The sequence below is a fragment of the Mus caroli genome, chromosome 7 (assembly GCF_900094665.2).
Source record: "Mus caroli chromosome 7, CAROLI_EIJ_v1.1, whole genome shotgun sequence".
Classification (NCBI taxonomy): Eukaryota; Metazoa; Chordata; class Mammalia; order Rodentia; family Muridae; genus Mus; species Mus caroli.
The window spans coordinates 99,683,286-99,704,478 of record NC_034576.1 but is presented as its reverse complement, the minus strand read 5'-3'; the positions used below and the strand labels follow the sequence as shown (position 1 = coordinate 99,704,478).

The following is a 21,193-nucleotide window of genomic DNA, read 5'->3' as shown; positions in this document are numbered from 1 at the left end:
ACACCCAGAATCTTCAACTACTTCTTTGGCTTATAGTGTCCTTCATTATCCCTGCTGGAGATACGGCAAAGTCATAACTCTTTCATATGAAGTTTAATAATAGATTCTAAAAACCTGGAAGTTGATAAAGGAATAGGACAGAGAAGCTATGTAGTTTTCTAGATGTTAATGATTTGTCTAAACATAATTCACTCAATAATACATGCAGCAGGACAAAAGATAATCTAGAGACAAATAGAGAAAACATGTACTGCAAAGCTAAAGATTATATATTATAGATGCTCTATAATAATGAGGAGAAAACTGAACTTATGTGGTTTTAAGAATACAAAAGCAAGGTATCATATCAAATATAAAAGTCTTAACCATTAAATATGAATGTCATTTTAAAATATACTGTCATGTAGATAATTAAAATAATATTACCTCTAAATTACATTCAACACTGGCAAGGTCACAAGGTCCCTTGAGATCTGCTCTTGTGAATAGGACAATCTTTTAAGTAATGGCTACCATAATTACAACTCCTTATTTAAAGCATGCCTTGTTCAATAGTCTATGAGGTAATAAATATTTGTGCATAACCATGAACCCATGAGGTATCAAGTAATGAAAAGACACAGAGAAACCCCAATGCATACTATTAAGGAAAGAAGCCACACTAAAAGGATGCATAATGTATGACTCCAAGTATGTAGCTACAGAGATACAAAGCAGCCTGATGCCAGAATTCCCACAGCAGGGCAGCGATTCTGTATGTGGTAATGGTGGATACATGTCAAAGGCCACAGAGAGCAGAACACTAAGAAAGAACGCTCACATGAACTACAGGTTTCAGGCGGTGATTATGTGTCAGTGTAGATTTATCAAAGGGAGAGATGATAATAGTAAAGGTGGAAAACAAACATAAAAACAAAAGGAAAACACTGAGACATCCTGTAGTATCAGGATATGAAAGAACTCATGGGATAGCAGACACATAAAAGGCAGAGAAGACTCAATGGGTACTAAGTTTTCCACAGCTAAAGTACTTTAGAAACTAAGTGGATAAAACAATATTAACTCAAGCTGAAGGACAGGTGCACCTGAGTCCACTCTGATGAAAATGACAGACTAAATAAAAATGAACAAACCCTCTGTACAGAATTCCAGATATCCTCCCACACCAAGGAGCACTGGGAAGTGTCATTTCCTACACCCCAAGTTCTCACCTGAGTAGAGTTAGGGATTCTCTTAGACAGAATAGAGTCAAGAAAGAAGGCAGTACATTTTTTCTGAAGAGATCTAACAATCATTACTAGTGTAACAGTGCAGTCAACAGTTCCACATACGACATATACTCCTTCAGAGGCTGCAATGAGAAAAGCACTAGCCGGGCGTGGTGGCGCACACCTTTAATCCCAGCACTCGGGAGGTAGAGGTAGGCGGATTTCTGAGCTCAAGGCCAACCTGGTCTATAAGTGAGTTCCAGGATAGCCAGGGCTACACAGAGAAACCTTGTCTCGAAAAACCAAAAAAGAAAAAAAAAAAAAAAGAAAAGAAAAGAAAAGAAAAGAAAAGAAAAGAAAAGAAAAGAAAAGAAAAGAAAAGCACTTTGTCTCTGTGCTAGGCTTTCCAAAAACCTGCATAGATCCCTGTCTAATCTGGAAAAAAACATCAGATGAACTAAGATTAGGTTCCATTCTACAGGTCATGCAAAACGAAGAATGGGAAAGGGCAACAGACAAGAAGAAGCTTGCGAACAGGACAACTACATTTCAGATGTCTTGTCCTGAATCCAGGAAAAAGAAGACATTATTAATAGAGAAACTAGTGAAACCCAAATATAGCATCGAATCTGCTTAACACTTGCTCATTAACATTACGCTCTGCAATTTGACAAATGTGTCACAGTAATGGAAGGTGAGAGGGAACAGCCAGGGGGAGGTGGGAACTACACTGCATCTCTAACCTGTCTATAGACATCCAGAGACGATTCCAGAACAGCATCTATTTAAAGAATGAAAAACCTTGAAGACAGTCATAAACCCATTAGACTAACAGAGGTTCTTTGGAAAATGCTAGCCTTCTAAATTTAACCACACTTATGCCTTCTAACAGTCTTTTTATAAATTTAAACAAAACACAAAGCTAAGAGAACGAATGATAAAAATTTCTTACTAGAGTAAATCACAAAACATGATGTACTGTATGTTAATAGTGCTAGAACTATGCATATTAAATTAGGAACATTTGCATGGCATTATTAGAAATACATATTATAAATTTAAGACCTAATATTCCACAAACTAATCCTTCATCAAGTTTCATTATACACTGTAGATCACTGTACTTTACAGGCATGTTTATTACAGTAACAGTTTTATAATACAAGCGTTTGGTAAACTTACATCCCATACACGATCCTTCTGAGGGAGAGAGACCTTACCTCTACCAGTATAGGTTAAAGAAATTAGTACTGCTTGGTTTGCTTTGAGACAATGCATCCTAGAGCCCAAGCTGGTCTCAGGTATAGGTAAGGCTGACATTGAACTACGGGTCCTCCTTTTTCCACCTTCTAAACACTGGGATTACAGGCTAGTACCGAGCCTAAAAGGGTTATTTATAAAGCTTACCTATACCTTGAATATAGGGCAAAGGGTAATTTTAAAAGTAATATCTGTTGGATAAAGTATGAGAATACAGATCCATGCAAAGGCCATCACTTAGGAGAATGCCCTGGCTCTGTTGTCTCTTTACTGTGAAAGGAAATACTCTATATTACATACTTATCAATTTGTATATTTTGTCCTCAAATATAACAATTTTTTTTCAGTTATAAGAAACAATACTGGAGCTGGGCAATGGTGGCGCATGCCTTTAATCCCAGCACTTGGAGGCAGAGGCAGGCAGATTTCTGAGTTCGAGGCCAGCCTGGTCTACAAAGTGAGTTCCAGGACAGCCAGGGCTATACAGAGAAACCCTGTCTCGGGGTGGGGGGTGGGGTGGGGGGAAGGTTAGGGTTTATTGGTCTATAGGACACCAAACCATTTGTAATTAATACAGAATTCTTAATTGTCCAGTTGTTAGGATTGTCTGTGAATACATATAATGGCCTCTATCTCTGAAGTACTAGGATTACAGCTCTAAACTCTACAGAGTTTGTTGTCCAATCTCATCTTGAAGGAAGGGGAAGTTGGGCTCACAGGAATACACAGATATCTTCCAAAAGTTTGATGTGGCAGAAATTTACTCAATTTAACTTGTTAATGGATTACAGTACAGTAAAATTCAACTGCTGATAGTCTGGGGAAATGGTTCCGTGGGGAAGAGTGCTTGCTGCTCTTACACAGTACCTGAGTTCAGTTCCCAGCTCCCAAACCAGCTCCAATGCCTGCAACCCTAGTTCAAGAGGATCCAAAGTCCTCTTCTGAACACAGACATGCAGACAGGCATGAACACACGCACAATTACTGAACATCTCCTACTTTCCTACCTTTTTTCAAATAAAATGAGTTAGTGTGTGGCTCAGACATATACTATGAACCGCCTTTACCTCCATGCATATGTTAAATCACATTGAAATTTTGATTATATGGTTAGGATTTAAGCAAGAATCATTAGGAATAAAAAAATTACAACTTCACACTTTGCTTTTACACCTTTTACTAAAAACAGAAGTCTAGACTAGTATGATTTTAGTTGGAAAATATTTAGAGATTATTTCTTTTTTCTTTTCTTCTAATTTTCTCTTATGTGTATGAGTATTTTGCCTGCGTGTGTGTACATATGCATGCCTGATGGCCTCAGAGGTCAGAAGAGAGTGACAGATCTCCTAGAACTGGAGTTACAGACAGTTGTGAGCCACCACGTGGGAGCTGGGAACCAAACCCAGGTCCTCTGAAAGAACAAGTGCTCTTAACCACTGAGCCATCTTTCCTGCCCCTTCATTCTGCCCCAAATCACAATTAGCATAAGCAGAAAAATAAAATTCTGTACCCTGACATCACTTCTAGGTGAAGTTGTCCTGAGACAGTTAAGAAAGCAGGAACATCAAAGAAGTTCTCCTCGGGTACCTTTATTTTGCTTGAAGGCTGTAAATAAAAAACACAAGCCACAAAAAGCTGTTATGGATTTTATTTTGCTTTTCATAACCACACATGACCCATAGCTAAAAGCAATACTGCAGTTAAGTCTGTGTAAGGACTATTCCTTCTCAGCAAAATAAAAGGAGTTCATATGCCTAAAACAGAATATACCTATAATATACTGTAGACAGTTCTAACAGCCAAGGAGCTTACCACGAAATTTCAAAACACAGTAGATATAGGATATAGGCATTTGTAATGTTTGTGCAGGAATAGAAACCCTAACTAAGACAGGCATTTTCATGAATTTTTCCCTAAAGTTTACTTCTGATTAAGAGCAAACCAAGGCAACAGATTATAAATTAAAACATTAAATATGACCATTCACAAAATTTGAGCTATAATTATGACCTAATTTTCTCAGGGAGTAGCTTTCAGTATATGCCATATTATTAAAGTATTAACTGTATCTTTACTATAGTTTTTAAAAAGATTTATTTATTTTTATTTTACCTGTATGACCATTTTGCCTGCAATTGTGTAAGTCTAGTGAGTGCTTGCCTGGTGCCCATAAAAGCCAGAAGAGAGTGTTGTGTCCCCTGGAACAGGAATTACATATGGCTGTGAGTTGCCATGTGGTGCTGAGAACCAAACCTGTGTCCTCTGGAGAAGCAGCCAGGGCTCTTCAGCATCTCTCCAGCCCCCTTATTTTAGATTCTTATAAAAGCACTATAAACTTATAGACACAGTTATTGCCAGTCTCTGTGGCCACAGCCTCTTCAAGATTTACACTCAGGCTGCACATGTACTTTAATTGTCTGTATTAAATGTCTACCTCACTCAGACTGCACATGTACTTTAATTGTCTGTATTAAATGTCTACTTCCTCCCCACCTCACTCTTACCTCCTAAACAACATAAAAACCACTCACATGGGCTTTTGCAGCATCACCCTTTTCTCAGGAGTGTATGTTTTGGAGATTTGGAGGGTTTTTTTGTTTTTTGTTTTGGCTTTTCGAGACAGGGTTTTTCTGTGCAGTCTTGGCTGTCTTAGAACTCACTCTGTAGACCAGGCTGGCCTCAAACTTGGAGATCTGCCTGCCTCGGGCTCCTGAGTGCTGGGAGGCATGTGCTACCACTGCCCAGACTATCTGAAGTACTTTATGTTTCTATATAATTTAAGGATTTTTTTCCTAGTACTTTGAATAATGCCATTGAAATTTTGATGGGGAAATTGCATTTGATCTGTATACTGATTTTGGTCACATTAATTCTCCCCAATTTATAACATGAACAGTGGTTCAATCTTCTAGTGTTTTCTTCTAGTGTTTCTACTGTTTAGTTTTCAATGCAGAGGTCTTCTAACTCCTTCATTAGGTTTATTCTTAGGCACTTAGTATCTATTTTGAGGCTACTATAAATGGTATTGCTTACTTGATTTCTTGCTTACCATGCTCATTACTGGGACATAGAAAAGTTCCTGTGTTTTTGTATGTTAATAAATACTTTGCTATAAGTGCCTTTTAGGTTTAAGAGTTTTCTGGTGGAATTACAAGCAGATTTCAATGTTCCATTTTATCAGCAGTTGGGCAAAAAGAATTTTACACTTACATCTATCCAATTTACTTAAGTAGCTGCAAACATAATCTTACTTCATTTTGTCTTCTAATGTTATGTGTAAGCATTTATAGGATGAAATGCATGCATTATAAGATAGCTTATTTTTCCTTACATTACAATTAAATTATTACACTGATTTTTATACTTCTGTCTTTATTAAGTTATATTGTATATAAGCTTTTATTTCATAGTATTAAAAAAGCATTGTGAACTATTTGCACTAAGAAATATTTCCATCAGGCGTGGTGGATCATGTCTTTAGTTCTAGCACTTGGGAGGCAGAGGCAGGCAGACTTCTGAGTTTGAGGCCAGCCTGGTCTACAGAGTGAGTTCCAGGACAGTCAGGGATATACAAAGGAACCCTGCCTTGGAAAAACAAAAAACAAACAATAAAAAAGGAAAGAAGGAAGGCAGGCAGGCAGGAAGGCAGATACCCTAAGAGTAATGTCCATAAAATGTGGGTCTGCAGAAAGTCCCGGGGGTGGGGGTGGGGGTGAAGATGCAGTTATCATCCAGTTCTCAGAACCCAGAGAGAGTGAAACCAAAGAGCCCTGGGAATGCTAATGGCTATGTTAAAGACGCCAAGGAGGAGGAAAGGGAAGCAAAAAGGAAACAGGAGGTGACTGGGTTTGGAGATGCCTGTCTTACCCTCAGTCACAGTGGTGACTCTCCTGTGAGCAATCTTCCTACAGCAGAGAACACCTATCATGTGAGCCTAGCCAGAGGGGTCTCTTCCTTCATCACCTTTGCTGCCTCAACAGTCTCACTTGACACAGTCAAATCAAACAAAACCCCCCAGGTCCCACCAGGAAGCCCAAGTTGCTTTGGTCATAGTGTCTCATCACAGGAATAGTAACCCTAACTAAGACAGAGGGAAATACTCCATAGGCCTATCCTCTGCAACATAGAGGAGAAAAGACTGGAGAACTCCGAAAGCAGTCAGAAGCTTATAATAATCAACTGGATGCTACATCAACAAAATGGCAACTTAAAAATAGAAGGATTCAGTTAGCAGGAGAATGAGTGGGCCAATGTCCAAGGTAGTCCTTGGTAATCTATAAAAACAAGCCTGATAAAACTTTGCAGGACTGGAGTAATACAGTTTTCACTGATCACAATAGAAAAAAAGAACCAATATCAAACCCAAAACAAACAACAACAACAAAACAAAACAAAAAACACAGAAATGAAAGATGGCATATTTATCAAGGAAAAAAAGAGTTTAGTGGTTTCTTATTTTAAAATATAATTACTCAGCAACTCTACTTCTAGGTACACATCAGTAAGAATTAAAATGAGGTTTTAAAATAAATACTTGGAGACAGAATGAAAGGACAAAACTGAGGCGTGTTGGGACTGTGGCTATAGCCATGACCTGAGGTGAATATTTTCAGAAGAAAATGAGAAAGCCGAGGGTCTAAGTACATGCAGAGAGAGAAAAAGGAGAAAGAAGCAAGAACCCAAGAGCGGTCCCATTAGGCTTCCTCTGGAAGCAGCCGTGGCACCCTCTTTCTCTGAGTCTGTAGGGGCCCTTTTTGCACATCCATCCAGCAGGGACCCCTTCACCCTCCAGGCTACTTCTGAGGGTAAGGGGTTACTCATCCTTCACTTCTCCTTTACTCTTGTGGGGCATATCTCAAAGTGTAACTTTGCAATCCAATAACTAAACAAATATTTGTGCACAAATGCTTTTAACAGCATATGAGCAAAAATGTTCACAACAGCCAAAGGGGAAAAACAATGTTAATATCCATCAATGCAAAAATAGATAAATAAATGTGATATGTGCAAAATAGTCTTATTAAGCATAAGAAAGCATATATCTCCATATATTTAAGTATATGTTTTTATATGAAAACATAGACGAACCTTGGAAACATTATGCAAAGTAAGATAAGATACATTTAAAATAACACATATTGGAGTTGCAGAGACTGGCTCTGTGGTTAACTGGCTACTTTTCTAGAGAAGCTGAGTTCAGTTCCCCATACCCACAGAGTGGCGTACCAGGGAATCTGATACCCTCTTCTAGCCTCCAAGGGCACCAAACACACATGTGATGCACAGACATACATGCAGCAATTAAATACATACATTTAAAATAAATGCTTATTGTATAGTTCCACTGTAGGAAACATTCATAATAGAGAAATGGTTAATTCTGGGGTCATGGAAATGGCTTAATGGTAAAGGTACCTATAAGATCTGACAACCTGGTTTAAGCTTCAGGTCTCACATGACTGAAAGAGAAAATTAACTCCCAAACATCATCCTCTGACTTCCACATGCAGACTACGAGTATGCATATCCCCTCCACATACATATGCACGTTAAATTAATTTTGCCTCAATTAGATAAGCATATATGGAAAGTGAACTCATGTACTCATCTACAAGGTACAGGAGCACACATCTTTTCAGCTACCCAGGGCTGAGAAAGAGGATGGCTTGCACCCATGAGTTCAGGGGACCTGGGAAATAAAGCAAGGTACTCAAGAGTAAAAGTAAGTCCTAATCTCTCCATTTCAGAAACTATCACCCTGGGGTTTGGGGGGTTAGGGCTAGCGTTAGGGTTAAGGTTGCAATCTTAAATTTGTAATTCTAAACACCTCTGTTACTACCCATCGGAAATACTGATAGATGAACTGGAAAACATGACAGGTAAGGAATTTTGTTCAATAAAGCAAAGATAGACAAGGCTAAAAGAAGAATGATGTATTAAGAAAAAATATTTGCAGCATGTAAAATCAGCTCATGCTATAGTAGTGGAAAGATGGCTTATTGGTTAAGATAGGTTATTGCTGAGCCGGGCGTGGTGGCGCACGCCTTTAATCCCAGCACTCGGGAGGCAGAGGCAGGCGGATTTCTGAGTTCAAGGCCAGCCTGGTCTACAAAGTAAGTTCCAGGACAGCCTGGGCTACACAGAGAAACCCTGTCTCGAACACCCCCCCCCCCCGCAAAAGATAGATTATTGCTCTTCCAAAGGACCTGTATTTGGTTCCCAGAACTAATATCAGATGGCTCAAAACCATCTGTCAATTCAACTTTCAGGGTATCCCATGTCCTTCTCTGGCCTCTGAGGGTACCAGGCACACACATAGCATATATTCACACAGATCTACACACATACACATTAATAAAAAATAAAAACAAATCTTTAAAATTATTAAGTGATTAATGGGCAGAATACATAGAATACCTCCTGCCAAGAAAACAAGAAAGAAAATAATCTGCACCCTAAATAGGCAAGGAGATGATAGAAAAGCATGGTTAAATGGCTAAGAAGTTCTCAAACTGATCAAGAAATTAAAAAAAAACAAACAAATTATTAGAAGGCATGCTAAGAACACTTGACAAACACCAGATTGCTAAAAATCAGGCAGGTATATAAGATCAAGTACAGGTGAAAATCAGCGTGGCAGGCAGAACTCAACGGTCTGTCCCATGATTCCCAGACCCTGGCTATTTTCAAATACCAGTTACTGGTGTAAACTGATCTTACAAATTCAATTAAAGTTCCATACCAATCAGCTTCAAGATCCAGAGGTTACGTGGGTATATCTTACACTCCCTGCTGGCTTCACAGGTCAGAGATTTGTAAGAAGGATGTGACCTGCTGCTGCTGCTGCTGCTGCTGCTGCTGCTGCTGCTGCTGCTTGCAGGGGGAGCAGGGACATATGAAAGGGTCTGAGCTCAGTCTCTAGCAGCTGAGGGCAACCTGGGAGAGAGCTGCAAGAGAACAGGCTGGGCACTACAAATGCACTGAGCTCTGGTAAACAGACTCCAGTAGAGAGGTTCTAGATGAGACCCAGCCTGCTGAGACCTGGCTTTCAGCCTTTGTCACCTTCCAGCCATGCTATTACTTCTGACCTATAAAACTGTAAAATAGATACTACAGGGTGTTTGAAGTCGCTAATGTTATAATTTGTTATAAAGCAATAGAAAATTATTTCATAAGAAACAGAAACCAGTAGGGAATGTTGGCATAGTATAAACAGTTACTGCTTATTCTACAGAACTTGCTAAAATTAAGAACACATATAGGACCAGCCAGATGGCCCGCTGGGTGAAAATGCCTGCTACCAAGCCTGAAGACTTGAATTCTATCCTTGGAACCCCCACGGTGAAAGGACAGCACCGAGCCGCAGCAAGCTGTCCTATGACCTCCACACATACAGTGCATTTCTTTTTTTTCTCTTTTATGGACACTAGTTTTCCTCACATAATATACCAATTATGGTTTCCTCTCCCTCTACTCCTCCCAGTTCCTCCCCACCTCCTCTCCCACCCATATCCACTCCCTTTCTATCCTTTATTAGAAAACAAACAGGTTTCTAAGGGTTAATAATAAAATAGAGTAAAATAAAACAAAAAATAACAAATTGAAATTGGATAAAACAAACAAACAAATAGAAGGAAAAAAGCCCAAGAGAAGGCACAAGAAACAGAAACCCACTTACACACTCAGGGATCCCATAAAAACCCTAAACCGGAAGCCATAATACAATGGTTCCCAACCTTCCTAATGCTGCAGCCCTTTAATATAGCTCATGTTGTAGTGACCTCCAAGCATAAAAATATTTATATTACTACTTCATAACTGTAATTTTGCTACTCTCATGAACTGTAATGCAGATATCTGACATACAGGATAGCTGATATGCAGCCCTTGTGAAAGGGTCATCTGGCCCACAGGTTGAGAACTCTGCCATAAGAAGACTGCAGAGAAACTGGTGCAGACTGTGGAGGTCTTACACATGCTGCCTCAGTGTAACTTTAGGAGTCCATATGAGCTTTGATCATGCTGATTCAGAGGGCCTGGTTTTCTTGGACTCCTCCATTCCCTCTGGCTCTTCCACTCTTTCCGCCTCTTCTTCTCCAGGGTTCTCTGAGCCCTGAAGAGGGATTTGATGGAGATATCCCATTTAGGGCTGAGTGTTTCAAGGTCTCTTGCTCCCTGTATAGCACTGAGATGTGGGTCTCTGTATCTGTTCCTGCCTGCTGCAGGAGGAAGCCTTTCTGATGATGGCTGAGCAAAGCACTGACCTATGAGTATAGCAGAATGTCATTAGGAGTCATTTAGTTGCTACTTTTTCTTTTTAGACCAGTAGTATTTGGTTTTACCCTAGGTTCCCAGGTTCTCTCCTTTGTCTGCACATATGCAGATAGGGATTGAGCCTCCTGAAACTGGAATTATAGATGACTGTGCACTGTTATGTGGTGCTGGGATTGGATTCTGAGTCCTCTGTAAGAGCTAAAAGTGTCCTCAGTGCCTGACCACCTCCCCAACCCCACCACACTACTTTCATTTAGGAATTTTACACTGTGTTTTAATGTTTACTTACTCAAGCATTTTTAATCACTGTCTTCCTCATGGAGATTTTCTTTCATGTTCTTACCACTGAAAACTAAACTTGTGTACCACCTCAATTACAGATACTTTTTTAAAATTTAATTTTATTTTAATTCATTTTTTACACTCCATATTCCATTCCCCGCCCCTCCCCTCCCACCCTCCAACTGCTCCACATCCCACATCTCCTCCCCTCCCTATCCCATCTCCACATGGATACCCCCACCCCCCACCCCACCTGACCTCTAAACTCCCTGGGGTCTCCAGTCTCTTGAGGGTTAGGTGCATCATTTCTGAATGAACCCAGACCCTGAAGTCCTCTACTGTATGTGTGTTGGGGGCCTCCTATCAGCTGATGTGTGCTATCTATTTGGTAGTCCAGTGTTTGAGAAATCTCAGGGGTCTGAGACTGCTGGTCCTCCTACAGGATCGCCCTTCTCATCAGCTTCTTTCAGCTTCTCCCTAATTCAACAGGGGTCAGCTACTTCTGTCCATTGGTTGGGTGCAAATATCTGCATCTTACTCTTTCAGCTGCTTGTTGGGTCTTTCAGAGGGCAGTCACGATAAGTCCCTTTTTTTGTGAGCATTCCATAATCTCAGGAATAGTGTCAAGCCTTGGGACCTCCTCTTGAGCTGGATCCCACTTTGGGCCTGTCACTGGACCTTCTTTTCCTCAGGCTCCACTCCATTTCCATCCCTGTAATTCTTTCAGATAGGAACAATTATGGGTCAGAGATGTGACTGTGGGATGGCAACCCCCTCCCTCACTTGATGTCCTGCCTTCCTGCTGGAGGTGGGCTCCACAAGTTCCCTCTCCCCACTGTCCAGCACCTCATCAAAGGTCCCTCCTTATGAGTCCTGGGAGTCTCTCACCTCCCAAGTCTTTGGTACACTCATGTCCCACGACAGAAGAATGGATACAGAAAATGTGGTTTATTTACACAATGGAATACTATTCAGCTATCAAAAACGAGGACATCCTGACTTTTGTAGGCAAATGGATGGATGGAACTAGAAAATATCATCCTGAGTGAGGCAACTCAGACAAAAAGGACATACATGGTATACACGCACTAATAAGTAGATATTAGCCAAAAAAAGAAAGAAAGAAAGAAAGAAAGAAAGAAAGAAAGAAAGAAAGAAAGAAAAGAAAAGAAAAGAAAAGAAAAGAAAAAAAGAAAGGAAAGAAGGAAGGAAGAGAGAGAGAGAGAGAGAGAGAGAGAGAGAGAGAGAGAGAGAGAAAGAACCCATACAGAATATACAAGATACAGTCCACAGAATTCAAAAGGCTTAACATGTTGAAGTGCCCAAGTCAGGATGCCTCAGTCCCACTTGGGAGAGAGAAGAAAGCAATCACAAGTGGGGAGGGAGGAAGGGAGAGACTTGGGAGGGAATGTGGACAGGATGGCGGGGCAGTGGAGGGTAGAGGGGAACCTGATCTGATACAGATACTTCTGTATATTACCAGGTGAAGGACAGAATTGACTCCTACAAGCACACACACACACACACACACACACACACACACAATATTAACAAAAAAAACAGACAAAAAGCCCCATAAGTAGAATGTCTGGATCCTGATGAAGTTCGTTTTGAGTCACTCATTACTAACTGGTATATTGTCTCAAGGACTTAAAACTCTTCCTAACCTCTTGCTTACTCAGGTATACTAAGAACTTCTGGGTTACAGACTGCTGAAAACACTAACTGCTGTTCATTTTAGCGAGGTGGGAGGGGATGAGCCATGCGATCCACAGAGAATGACTCACACCAGGATGCTGGCCACACACCCAGAAGCCCATCAAGATCATCACATACCTAGGACAAAGGTCAAAATCCAGACCACTGACAGACAGCACTGGATGCTGGAGAGGACAGGAAGCAGTAGGCTCACTGTGGACTGGAAGGCAGAGCTGCACAGCTGCTCTGGAACACACTTAGTTTCTTACAAAACCAACAAACTCTCGCCGTGAAGCAGTGGTTGTGTCCCTTTGCATTTTACCCACAAGGGCTGAAATATCATGTCTGTATTAAAAAGAAAACTGTATAGGGATGTTTATATCTGTATTATTCACAGCTGCCAAAACTAGGAAGCAACTAAGACACCTTTAGAAGGTAAATAAGCTGCTGTACACTCGGAGGCTGGAATACAGAGGAACCCAACACGTAAAAGAAAAGAGCCGTCAATCCCAGGAGGGATATGGATGAACTCTGAATGAGTTCTACACTTCAGCCAGTCTAAAAAGGTGTCATATTGACTGTTTCAACTAAGTCATGTACCTCACAATTATGTTTTAGTGAACAAAAGACTACATGTACAATATAGTCCCCTGAGACTGTAATGGGCTGGGCATGGTAGCTCATGCCTATAATCCTAGCTAAGGAAGTTAAGAAATAGGAGTGTAAGGTCAATCTTGGCTACAGGGTGGGTGTTAAGATAGTTTGAACTACAAGAGACTTGTCTTATTACTTTTCTATTGCTGTGCTAAGACTCCATGACCAAGGCAACTTACAAAAGAAAGCATTGATTTTAGGGCTCAGTGTTTCAGAGGGTTAGAATCCATGACCATCATGTCGGGAGCATGGCAGAAGGAATAGCACAGGAACGTATCTGAGAGGTTGCATCAGAGCCACAGCAAGTGGGGGAGGGGTGACACATGCAAGCATGCAAATGAGGAAGCTAATTAGGAATGCTGTGGGCTTTTGAAACTTCAAAGCCTGTCCCCAGTGACACACAGACACACACATCCCTGAAAATGTGGACCCCAAAAATGGGAGGTCTTTATTAGTGGAGAGAGATATTCATGATGTATTTTCTTTCATGGAAATCTCTAATAAAAACAAAAACCAGAACAAGAAACCAAAGACACCAGCAAGCCACAAGTGTATTTCAGGAAAGACCAGCTCAAGAAGAGCCTCAGGCAGGTCTTTCAGGAGGGACTCAGAAGTCACACTGTCATAGGAGATGTCTCAAGACCTTTCTACTACTGGACTATGAGAATGTTCCCTAGAAAAAAAAAATATCAATTTGTAGGAAATGTAGGGAGACTTTCTCCACAATCTCCCAGGTCCCTACTGTCATTCACTCATGATTGATTACCTACACAATCCAGACATAAGCTACCTCGTTAATACCACTTTTTATCTCCTTTATAGATTGAGTCTCAATATTAGATTTTATTTAGACAAGACCTTTGGGCAAATATGTATGAAACTAATGCAACAAATGACATTAAAATCTTTCCCATGCTACTCTATGGGCCAACCAACCTCTCCCTGGTCATATAAAAGTTATCAGAGCAACACACTTTCCTAGGTTATTCTGCTAGTAGAAGCTAAAAAAATAAAAAATAAAAAAAACATTGAAAGAAACAGAAAACTAAGAATCACCAAACATTTTAGGATGCGTAGAACCAGTGACCTTTTTATTTTTATTTTTTTAAATCAAGGTGTAAAACCCTTTGCTTCTTTAAGGATTTCCAAGAAAATATTAAACAAATGTTTTGAATTGCCTCCCGGTTATCTGTTCTCACAGCAGAACAAATATAGCTGAGTAGTTTCAGTCTCGAGGGAATGCTGTAGAAAAACCCACACAAGTCAGCTGTCTCCGTGTGAAGTGCAGGGAGGAGAAGCCAGCAGCAGCGAGCTAACACTGGAAAAGAACGCAGTCTGTGACGGAAAGTTTACTTAACCTCCACGGCCAGCTGAGTGAGCGCTCACAGGCTACTCAGCCCCATGCTTTTCCTGTCCTCTACTTTGTCCCCTCGCCCTCACTTCTGTTTCCTCATAATCCCAGAATGGAAAAGTTGAGAATAAAATGGGTAGAGCAGCAGCATGCCACACAAGCCTGAAAGGTCTACAGACAAAACTACATGCTGTTGCCTGTTTATTCCAATCTGCAACTTCTCTTCAAGATCATGAAGGAAATGTCGAATAGTAACCGTCTTCATGCTCCATGCCCGGGGGTGGGGGTGGGGGGGGCGCAACTTGTTTTAATCTCAATTGAGAGATTCCAAGAAGGCTAAATTGATACCTGTAATCCCGATGATGGAGGCAAGGGATCCTGAGGGCTTCCTGGACATCCAGCCTAGTCAAAACAGTGAGCTACAGGGTCAGAGAGACACCCTAGCTCAGAAAATAAGGTGTGGAGGTGAGGGAAAATTCTATACTTTGGAATGCTTTATTAAAATGTTTCATGATACAGATATAATAAAGATTCAAAAGGACCTAGCTATATACAACTTAGACACCACTGCTTAAAATGGAAATATGAAGTGTTAGGTCAAATGTCATGTCCAGGTTCTCAGACATCAATACAATGACTAGAGTACTTACTCTCCAGGTTGTTCCTATATTGCTTGTTTTTCCATAATGCTACTATGAGGGCAATGGTATTCAGAATGATTTTTTGTTTTCTTTTCTTTTAGATGTGGTTTCTCTTGTGTAGTTCCCGCCAGTCCCGGCTGTCCTGGAACTCAGAGACAAAGCTTGCCACAAACTCAAAGATCTGTCTGCCTCTGCAAGATTAAAGAATTTATCTGTGTGGTTAAAGTGCTAGGATTAAAGGTGTGCACCACCACTGCCAGGCCCAGAATGAGTCTATAAAAATCATTTCAAAGAGCGGGGCGTGGTGGCACATGCCTTTAATCCCAGCACTAGGGAGGCAGAGGCAGGAGGATTTCTGAGTTCGAGGCCAGCCTGATGTACAAAGTGAGTTCCAGGACTATACAGAGAAACCCTGTCTCGAAAAAACAAAACAAACAAACAAACAAAAAACAACAAAAAAAACCCATTCCAAAGTATAGAATTTTCCCTCACCTCCACCTGTGGGGTGACCTTATGTGTATGCATGCCTCAATCACCTCCACACCTTATTTTCTGAGCTAGGATGTCTCTGACCATGGAGCTCACTGTTTTGACTAGGCTGGATGTCCAGGAAGCCCTCAGGATCCCCTGCCTCCATCATTGGGGTTACAGGTATCAATTTTTTACATGGGTGCTGAGGATCTGAACTGGGGTCCTTACATTTGGGCAGCAATCAATTTACCAAGTGAGCCATCTCCCTAGCACCAAAGTATAGAATTTTGAGCATTTAAGGACAAACCTTGCTATGCAGTCTCCAAGGATTTACAGTTTGGTAATAGGGAAATAAAAGATTCCTATCCATCTTTGCTCAAATAGGCTTCGAGAAGTGCTACAGGAATTTGTCCTGACAAGTCCTTAGAGGGCATCGTAGAATGAAATGAAGAGCAAGGGAACAGGAGCGGCAGTGAACTGCGCTTCACTTTGCCAAGCACGTTGTTAACAAGACTCCCCCTGCCTAGCCACTCCAGTAAGGCCAGTCTCCTTTTGTGTTTCAGTTGCTACAAATGTGTATCTTGGTATACACCGACCTTTCTGCCTTAGAATTAGGGCCATGTGCATTCCAGAACACCCACTAACAAGAACACCCATGCTCAGCTGGGAGAGGTTTCATCCTGGCAACTATTTGCTGTACAGGGAAGGAAGTTATGAGCTCAGACTGTAAACTGTCTGCTTTCCTGCTGAGCGTCTGAGAAAGAACAAGACAAATAAAAGACAAAAGGGCCTGCTACTCTTAAGATCAGATGGTGAGGCTTGGGGACATGGGGTTGAATAAAAATAAAGTCTTTCTTTAAAGGAGGAAAACAATGTTAACAAATAACAAGCAGACTGAAGCTGTGGCACTTCATACTGGGTCTCACGCACTGACCAGTGCCGTAACCTAACACACTTCTCTTTATCTGACATTTCTGTTTTTTATTAAAATTAGCTCTTTCAAAGTTCTTAAAACTTAGACTAAAACATAAACTTTTTAAATTTTTAAAATATTAAATTTTTAAAAATTAAAACTTGGTTCCATACTGATTTGTTAAAATCTAAACCCAAAACAACTCCCCCATAATTATCACTAGTAGAAGTAAATAACGGTGAACTGTCAATCAAAACATAAAACACATGTGTTTCCCACATGCCATCACTGTAGCAGTGTGCAGTGATTTAAATGAGAATAGTCCCCCAGCGTATTTAGACACTCTGTCCCCAGTCTGTAGTGCTATTTGGGGGGCGGAGGGGGGGGTCTATGGAACCTTTAGGAGGTATAGATAGTCTTGTTGGAGGAGTTACATCACTAGGGTGGGCTTTGAGGGTTCACAGCCTCACCCCATCTCATACCCACTTCTGCTTCCTGTGTGGGGATAAAAACATGAGCACCCAGCTCCTGGCCACCATGCCATGCTTCACCTCTTATGATGGACTCCATCCCTCTGGGAATTTAAGCTAAACCAAACCTTCTCTTCTTTACTGCTTTTTGTAAGGGCATTTTATAACAGCAGCATAAAAGTAATTAATACAGTGCCATAACTATATTCATGTGTGCAAAATAATTAGACATAGTAATATTCAATGAAACTTCACAAGCGACAGTGAAGGAGTGGAAATAGTTAAAGTTCCACCAGTAAAGAATAACTCCAATATGCCAAGGCACATGTGGTAGTGCTCTGGAATAGTAAAGGAATAAGGCAGATTCTCATTAAGAGCAGCGTGAACTACTGATAAGTGAAGAAAGGAGATATAGTACATTGAAAACAGTATTATTTGGGTAGTCATATGGAAGACATGTGATGTTTGGAGAGAGTATAAATAGGACTCAATGGGCAGTGACCGAGGCTGCACAACACTTGCGGGTCTTGATCTTTGCTGGTCTTAGCTTCCCTGAGAGAGGTACAGGGGAGAAGTTCTCGGGTCCCTCCTGCTGATTCGGGTTGAGGCTGAAGCCTGGCTGTCTCTGCAAGGCAGTGCCACCACTACTGATTCCTGTTTGCTATCCCTACTCTACTGAACTGGACTGCTGGTGTATCCGGGAAGTGTTTACGAGTGGATCGAGCTGCCGCTGCTGACCTATGAACTGAACTGCTGACCTATGAACTGCTGACCTATGAACTGAACTGCCAATTCCCAGACAACACAGAGTTGCTCCAAAGAATCTTTCTAAGCAGGTCCACTTCCCCCTGTCCTTGCTTTCCCACTACCTCTGGTAAGTGCCTTGTAGCCTGGTGTGCTACAAGAGAGGTTAAAGCATCTTAGAACCATCATTAAAAATAAGGTTTGAAAAAATTAAAGTTACATCTTTTTATTTTAGAAAGTACAGCAACAGTTGGGAAAGGAAAATGCTGTCATCAGCATATCTATGGTACTTTTTGATGAAGTTTTCCTGCATGCCATTCAGTTAATTCTTATAACTTCTAACTATGACACCATTCACACCCTGTAAGTGAGAAAACTGAGGTCAATATATAGGGGTAAAGTGAATAGCCTTTTTCTTCCCTTATTTCTTGTATGATTGTAAGATGGTCTTCCAACCTATTCCTCAGTGAAACTGGTAAGAGTTATTAAAGACAAAAGAAAACAACCATTAGGATCACTAGAAACAGTCCAAGAATGCACAGCAAACAAAGAAAGATCTAGTTAGAACAATCTACCAAAACTTAGTATGGATGAAGAAGCCTATAGCATTTGCATTGGAGGTCAGTCCTGTTTACCCTTCCTCACAGCTTAGTATGACAGAAATTCTACCTGGACCAGTGGTTTTCCCAACATTGAGACCCTTTAATATAGTTCTTCATATTGTGGTGACCCCACAATATGATAATTAAATAAATAAATAATTTTGTTATAACTATAATTTTGGTACTGTTATAACGCATAGTATGGCTATATGATATGCAGGATATTTAAGATGCAAACCACAAAGGGGTCCAGACCCACAGGTTCAGAGCCACTGACCTAGACTGATACAGCCAAACCACATGCCTCTGTTTGCCCCACAGGACCCACCCAGGTGGAAGGCTCTTGCTCCAGTTCCTGAACTCCAGGCCAGGTGAGGCACACCCAGGACACCTGGAGCTGCTGTTCCCCCCAGCACTCAGTTTCTAAACAAGGAAGTTCTTCAGAGTCATCAATGTGTCTGCCTGGAGCACTAGAACCCTGGCTCCAAGATCTTGTCTCTTCAGAGACACAGGGCATGGAGCATCAGTTCAAATCTGTACTAAAGGTCATGATTTGCAACAGTCTATGGGAAAGGTCACATGGAAGAGTGCTCTCCAGAAGGGCAGTGACTGCATCAATAGTGCAGCAACAGGCAAAGGGAAACTGGTAGATCCACTGAGGATAGGCTAAACTGTAGATCTATTAGCGTGCTGGGAAGAAACAGAGAAAGTTGGCTGAGAACAGTTCTTCTGAGGTCAGAACAAATTTGCATGCTTTGAATGATCCCCACATAGGAGCTTGTATTTGATCGAATCATTTTATGATGCAATTTCTGGCTCATGACTTTGTTGAAAATTATAAAGCAATGAGCCTGTGGTCAGGAGAAGAGACAACCAAAGAAAACCTGCCCAAGTTAGTAAGTGCACAGTCTGTGTAATGTGGACATGACCAAGGCTGTGCTCCTGAGAGCACACAGTCTTCACAGTGCTGGGCAGAAGTAATGGGGGAGTGATGGTGGTAAGCAATCTCATATCTCTAGACTATGTAAAAGAACTCCTCCAACAAAAGAACAAACAACACAATTCCAAAAAGGTCAAGGGGCTTAGATATACAGATATTCAATACATGTGGGAAAAGACACTCTCCCTTCTTAGTAATTAAGACAATGGAATTAAAGCCACAATAAGAAACCACACCACACACCAGAACTATAATCAAAGGGAATGAAAATAACACACATAGGTAAAGATGCAGTGAAACTGGAGCCCCCTTAACAGTGCTAGTGGCATTAGAATTGTACAACCACCTTGGAAAATACTGTGACAGGTTTTGAAATGTTGGAAAGTTATCAGATCTTAGAGAATTGAATTTCCTGGGGGCTCTTATTGGATATGAAAATGTCCATCCAGACCAAACAAAAAAATGCACTAACCTTTTCTTAGTAGTATTCATATTATCCCCAAAGTCGAAAACAACACAACTGTTCATCAGCTGATGGATGGATACACATCATGTGGGCACCCGCACACTAGAATACAGACTGGATATAAACACACAAGTACTGATACACACCGCAGCATGGATGAACCTCAAACACTACAACAAATGAAATATTCCAGGAGAAGCAAATCTATGTAAAGTAATCAGTGGGAGTTACAAACAGGAGTGGGTAATGGCTGCTAGTGAGTTCTGGGTTTGCCTAACACACTAAAGTAATGGAACTCACCCAGCACATTACAAACAATGGAACTGTATTTTTAAGGGAGTAAATGTAATGGTACATGAAACATGTCTCAAAAAGTGTTTTCACATTGTTTTACAGACAGGGTCTCATCTCATGCCCCTCAGGTTGTCCTCAGAATACAGTGAGGATGACTTTAACTCTGGTCCTTCTACGTCCAGCCGAACTGAGCTTTGTGTATGTGGAACAAGAATCCTCCCAAGTCACAACAAAACATTTTTTAAAATAGACATACAATAAAACTCCTGTACTCCTCATTCCTGAAGCCGTCCATCTTTATCCTCTATACTCCATCAACAGGCAGCTTTCCATATGTTCACTGGGAGTCTAATGAAAGCCCCCAGTAAATTCAATTCTCTAAGTCTTCTTTCCCTGGAACACCTTCTCTGAAGCACAGTCAATTCACATGTTCACTTAAGACCTTTAAAATTTGTTTATTTTTCATTTATGCGTATGTGTGTAAGAAGAATATCTATACCACAAACAGGCAGACAACCCCAAAGGCCAGAAGTCGAAGCTGGAGCTACAGGTAGTTGTGAGCTACCATGTGGGGTACTAGCACTGAACCTGGGTCTTCTCCAAAATGTCTAAGGGCTCTTAATTGATGAGCCATCTCTTCAGGCCCTCAAGCTTTTTCTATCTACTTAATCATCACTGACCTAATTTTGTTTGTGATTCCCTATCACCTATAATTGGTAACAGTGGCATCTCAACTGTACCTATAGTTTCACCTCATTCTCTGTGCATAGCCTCTAATTCATGCCATCTTTTTTATTATCTTGGAAATAAACCACTGCTTCCAGACTGACATTGGGATTGCATCCTAATAAGTCCCTCATCAACTGTTAGTATCAAATATTGAAAAAAAATACATTTAATATATCTACCCCATTGAATATTATGA

The 21,193-nt window shown here is 40.8% G+C and overlaps 1 protein-coding gene across 6 annotated transcripts in view; it reads right to left on the bottom strand.

The window, feature by feature from the left end:
* The window catches only part of Nars2 (asparaginyl-tRNA synthetase 2, mitochondrial), a 105,918-nt gene that overhangs the window by 56,023 nt on the left and 28,702 nt on the right, over positions 1-21,193 (bottom strand). For 5 of the 6 annotated variants that reach the window (XR_003837109.1, XM_021167574.2, XM_021167576.2 and 2 more), the window contains one exon: positions 3,979-4,073. Coding sequence is in view for 5 of the 6 variants with exons in the window: in XM_021167574.2 (XP_021023233.1) it covers positions 3,979-4,073 (95 nt within the window). In the remaining variant the exon portion in view is untranslated. Of the gene's footprint in view, positions 1-3,978; positions 4,074-4,580; positions 4,670-21,193 lie in introns of those variants that run through there. The other variant, XM_029479178.1, reaches the window with a different exon arrangement.